Source organism: Scylla paramamosain, unplaced genomic scaffold (assembly GCF_035594125.1).
Source record: "Scylla paramamosain isolate STU-SP2022 unplaced genomic scaffold, ASM3559412v1 Contig4, whole genome shotgun sequence".
NCBI lineage: Eukaryota > Metazoa > Arthropoda > Malacostraca > Decapoda > Portunidae > Scylla > Scylla paramamosain.
The window spans coordinates 1,387,501-1,392,500 of NW_026973669.1; the positions used below are offsets into that span (position 1 = coordinate 1,387,501).

At 41.3% G+C, this 5,000-nt stretch overlaps 1 protein-coding gene across 4 annotated transcripts in view; it reads left to right on the forward strand.

The window, feature by feature from the left end:
* LOC135096424 (rhodopsin, G0-coupled-like) overlaps positions 1-5,000 on the forward strand; it is a 47,886-nt gene that overhangs the window by 32,429 nt on the left and 10,457 nt on the right. For 2 of the 4 annotated variants that reach the window (XM_063997926.1, XM_063997927.1), the window contains 2 exons: positions 836-1,027; positions 3,124-3,325. In XM_063997926.1, the coding sequence (XP_063853996.1) occupies positions 843-1,027; positions 3,124-3,325 (387 nt within the window). In that variant the 5' untranslated portion in view covers positions 836-842. Of the gene's footprint in view, positions 1-835; positions 1,028-3,098; positions 3,326-5,000 lie in introns of all 4 variants that reach the window. The other 2 variants (XM_063997928.1, XM_063997929.1) reach the window with 2 other exon arrangements.

The window sequence follows — 5,000 nt, forward strand, 5'->3', positions numbered from 1 at the left end:
CTTCTCGTCCTCGTCCTCCTCCTTATTCTTCTCTTTGTCTTCTCCCTCTTCTCGTTTTTTCTTGAGGCCAGCCGCTCATTCACACAGTACAAACGTAAACACAAGGTCATTTCCGTTCACTGTCCTGCATTTGTATCGTTTCGCCTGTTTGTACTTCAAGGTAAGACTCTAATAAACTTAAACTAACAAAATAATAAACTCCACGTGTCAATGTTGTAACTTGCCGGTAGAACTTGTCATGCTTTACGTTCACTGCGCCCTGAGTGAGTGAAAGGGCGTCTGTACATCAAAGGGCGCCTGTAACATTTAAGCTCCCTCATTTTTCCCCTCCCCCTCGTGTGTTCCCAGGTCCCCAGCTGTCTAAGGGGTGGGTGAGGGTGAATGGGTGGCTGGGTGGGTGTGGGGGGTAAGTCCTCCTCCTCTTCCTCTTTTTGCTCTTCCTCTTCCTCTTGCTCTTCCTCTTCCTCCTCCTCCTCCTCATCCTCCTCCTTCTCCTCCTCCTCGTCCTCCTCCTCCTCCTCCTCCTCCTCCTCCTCCTCCTCCATCACCACTACAACTACTATCACCACCACCACCACTACCACCACCACCGCAACAACAACAACAACTACTACCACCACCACCACCACCACTATCATCACCACTATGATTAAAATAACAGCAACAACAACAACTAATACTACTACTACTACTACTACTACTACTACTACAACCACCACCACCACCACCACTAAAATAATAACCATTGATACTACTACTACTACTACAACCACCACAACCACTAAAATAATAACTACTACTACTACTACTACTACTACTACTATTTCACTTACAGAGGCATCATGGCAAATATGGACCCTACCACTGCCACCACCACCACCACAACCACCACCACCACCACCACCACCACTACTACTGCTGCAACTACTACTGCTACCGCCATCACCACCACCCGCGCTGCGCCCGCTTCACCTGACTATATCGCGAGAAATACTACTTGCTATTGGTGTTTACTTGGTTATAGTAGGTGAGTAGTAGTAGTAGTAGTAGTAGTAGTAGTAGTAGTAGTAGTAGTTGTTGTTGTTGTTGTTGTTGTTATTATTATTGTATTTTGTAGTAGTGATAATATTCATTGTTATTTGTAGTAGTAGTAGTAGTAGTAGTAGTAGTAGTAGTATTCATTCGTATTATTTTGTACTGTTGTAATAGTAGTAGTCGTAGTTATGGTTATTTTTTATAATAGTATTAATAGTAGTAGCACCAGTAGTAGCAGAAGCAGCAACAGTAGTAGTAGCACCAGTAGTAGTAGTAGTAGTAGTAGTAGTAGTAGTAGTAGTAGCAGCAGCAGCAGCAGTAACCTAACGTAATCTTGTTTCCCAGACAGGTTCAAATCCTATTAACTTCCAAGGAAATTATAACCTCTCTCTCTCTCTCTCTCTCTCTCTCTCTCTCTCTCTCTCTCTCTCTCTCTCTCTCTCTCTCTGATTCCCGTTGATAATTTTCATGTTTTTTACTTTCAGATCACTAAAAAAAAATGAAATACTTTGCCCTTCCCATTCTGCCCTGCCTTCAATGTTCACGCTTCCTTCCTTTACAGACACCAAGACATTCTCTCTCTCTCTCTCTCTCTCTCTCTCTCTCTCTCTCTCTCTCTCTCTCTCTCTCTCTCTCTCTCTCTCTCTCTCTCTCTCTCTCTCGTACTCATTATATCCTCTTCCTTACGTCAAAATTATTCAAAACCATTCTTATTTTTCATTCTCTAATCTTTCTTTTTTCTTTTTTTTTTTCATCAGGCTTGCAAATTTTGATCTGTTCTTTTACAAACTTTTGAAAATCACCCGCTCTTTTTATTACTCTTATTGTTATTTCACCTTTTTTTTATTATTATTATTGTCACCCTTTTTCTCATAAACATCTTTTTCCCCTTAACAAACACCAAAATCACTCACAGTTTTCTTATTTTTTTTACGTTCAGATCATTCAAAACCATTCTTATTTTCTTTTTTCACTTTCCCGCCCATTTTCTTCGTAAACTCCTAAATATTTACTCTTTTTTCCTTTACAGACTTCAAACACACTCAGTCTTTCCTACAAACTCATAATTTCTTAGTTTTTTTTTTCTACGTTCAATTAACTAAAAAAAAAATATCACTTGTATTTTATTCGCGTCTTGTAAACTTAGCCTAATATTTACTTTTCTTCTCTTCAAAGCCTCATTCATTCTTTTTTTTTCCTTTAACGTTCAAAGCATTGAAAATCATTCCTTTTTATGTCGTATTCTGTTTTCTTTTTCTGTTTTTTTCTTATTTCTTCTCCGCCAGCTCCCAAACTTTTCCCCTTTCCTCCCTTTACAATCTCCAAACTCAATCTTTCCTACAAACTCGTATTTTTTTGTAGTTTTTAGTTTTTTTTTTTTTCTTCATTTTCAAATCACTACAAAATCATCCTTATATTCACTCTCGCCTCCTGAACTTTCTCAAATCCTTACTTTTCTTCCCTTCACAAACATAATTTCCTTGTTTTTTTACGTTCACATACTCAAAATTCACTCTTATTTTTACCTCCCCCATCCATTTTCTTCGTAAACTCACAAATATTTCTTTTTCCTCCCTTCACCAACTCCAAACACACTCACTTAGTACTACAAACTAATAATTTTCTTGTGTTCACGTTCAAATCACTACAAAATCATCCTTATTTTTACTTTCGCCTCCAGAGCTTTCTCAAATCTTCACTTTTCTTCCCTTCACAAACATAATTTCGTAGTTTTCACGTTCAGATCACTTAAACCATCAGCTTTCGTAAACGTTTCCAAATATTTACATTTTCTTTCCCTTCACAAACTTCAAAATTACTCGTTATTTCCTCGAAACTCATTAATAATTTCATAGTTTTTTTTTTTTTCTCTCTCTCTCTTCCTCTCTCTCCTTTAAATACTCAAATTCACTTCAACTTCTATCCTCCCATCATTATTTCCCTTTTAAACTCCACCAAACATTCATTTTATCCAGTCTAACGTAAGCAGACCTTCAGCACACACACACACACACACACACATACTCTCTCTCTCTCTCTCTCCGACTCTCCCTCCCCGCCAGGCCTGATTAGCACCCTGGGCAACAGCATGTTTGTGGTAGTGCTGCGGAGAAGGCTGCGCGCTCTACGGGACGGCCAAACTGTGCTGCTTCTGAACGCGGCATGCTGCGACCTGGCCATCTCGCTCACTGGCTACCCGTACAGTACCCTCAGTGCCTTCTGCGGTGGCTGGTTCTTCGGGGACGTCATGTGTCAGCTGTACGGCTTCCTCTGCTTCACTCTTAATGAGGTGCGTGGGCGGAACGGAAGGGAAGGTGCAAGATTCCACCAGGTCTGCTTGGGTTATTGTGACAGTCTTTGCTCGCTCACTCGCTCGCCGTTACTGTTTTTCAAGGCCATAGTGGTGATTAGCTGAGTTCTCAATGGTGTTTCTCCTGTTAATAGTGTAAAACTGTTGCTGATCTCTAACTTCATCTCAAGTTTCCTTTCTTACCGTTCTGTTGCTGCTGTGGTAGACGGTCACTGTTCTCTTAATTCTATTAACAGTGGTGTTCCTCAGGGTTCTGTCCTGTCACCCACTCTCTTCCCATTATTCATCAATGATCTAAACTAAACTTCTTGTCCTAACCACTCCTACGCTGATGATACCACCCTGCACTTTTCCACGTCTTTTCATAGACGTCCATCTCTTCAGGAAGTGAACATTTCACGCAGGGAAGCCACAGAACGCTTGACCTTCTGATCTTTCTAAAATTTCTGCTTGGGGCAGAGCAAACTTGGTATTGTTCAATGCCTCAAAAACTCAATTCCTCCATCTATCAACTGGACACAACCTTCCAGACAACTACCCCCTCTTCTTCAGTGACACTCAATTGTCCCCCTCTTCTACACTGAACATCCTCGGTCTGTCCTTTACTTATAATCTGAACTGGAAACTTCACATCTCATCTCTAGCTAAAACAGCTTCTATGAAGTTAGGTGTTCTGAGACGTCTCCGCCAGTTTTTCTCATCCCCCAGCTGCTAACTCTTGTACAGGGGCCTTATCCGTCCATGTATGGAGTATGCTTCGCTTTTTTGGGGGGGGTTCCACTCATACTGTTCTTCTAGACAGGGTGGAATCAAAAGCTTTTCGTCTCATCAACTCCTCTCCTCTAACTGACTGTCTTCAGCTTCTCTCTCATCGCCGCAGTGTTGCATCTCTAGCTGTCTTCTACCGCTATTTTCATGCTAACTGCTCTACTGATCTTGCTAACTGCATGCCTCCCCTCCTCCCGCGGCCTCGCTGCACAACACTTTCTTCTTTCTCTCACCACTATTCTGTCCACCTCTCTAACGCAAGAGTTAACCAGTATTCTCAATCATTCATCCCTTTCTCTGGTAAACTCTGGAACTCCCTGCCTGCTTCTGTATTTCCACCTTCCTGTGACTTCAAGAGGGAGGCTTCAACACATTTATCCTTCAATTTTTGACTGCCGTACCGCTTTGGACCCTTCTATGGGACTGGCATCTCAGTGGGGCTTTTTTTTTTTCGGATTTTTGTTGCCCTTGGCCAGTGTCCCTCTTACAGAAAAAATAAGATAAAATAAATAAATAAAAATAGAACCGCAAAAACACCCTTAGGGAGGTATTCTGCAACACTTCTGGGTCGCACCCCCAAAGGCTGTAGTTGAAGTGACACACGCGATTTTTTAAGGGTGTTTTTTTACGGTTCTAGTGACAGATTAACAACATTTCTGCATTATTAACAGCAGAAACACTCTTAAGAACCTCCACTACTTTCCAAAGTCTGTAGTTGAAGTGACACGGGTTTTTAAGGGTGTTTTTTACCGGTTCTGAGTGACAGATTAACAACATTTCTGCATTATTAACAGGAGGAAACACTCTTAATAACCTCCACTACTTTCCAAAGGCTGTAGTTGAAGTGACACGCGGGTTTTTAAGGGTATTTTTACGGTTGTAGTGA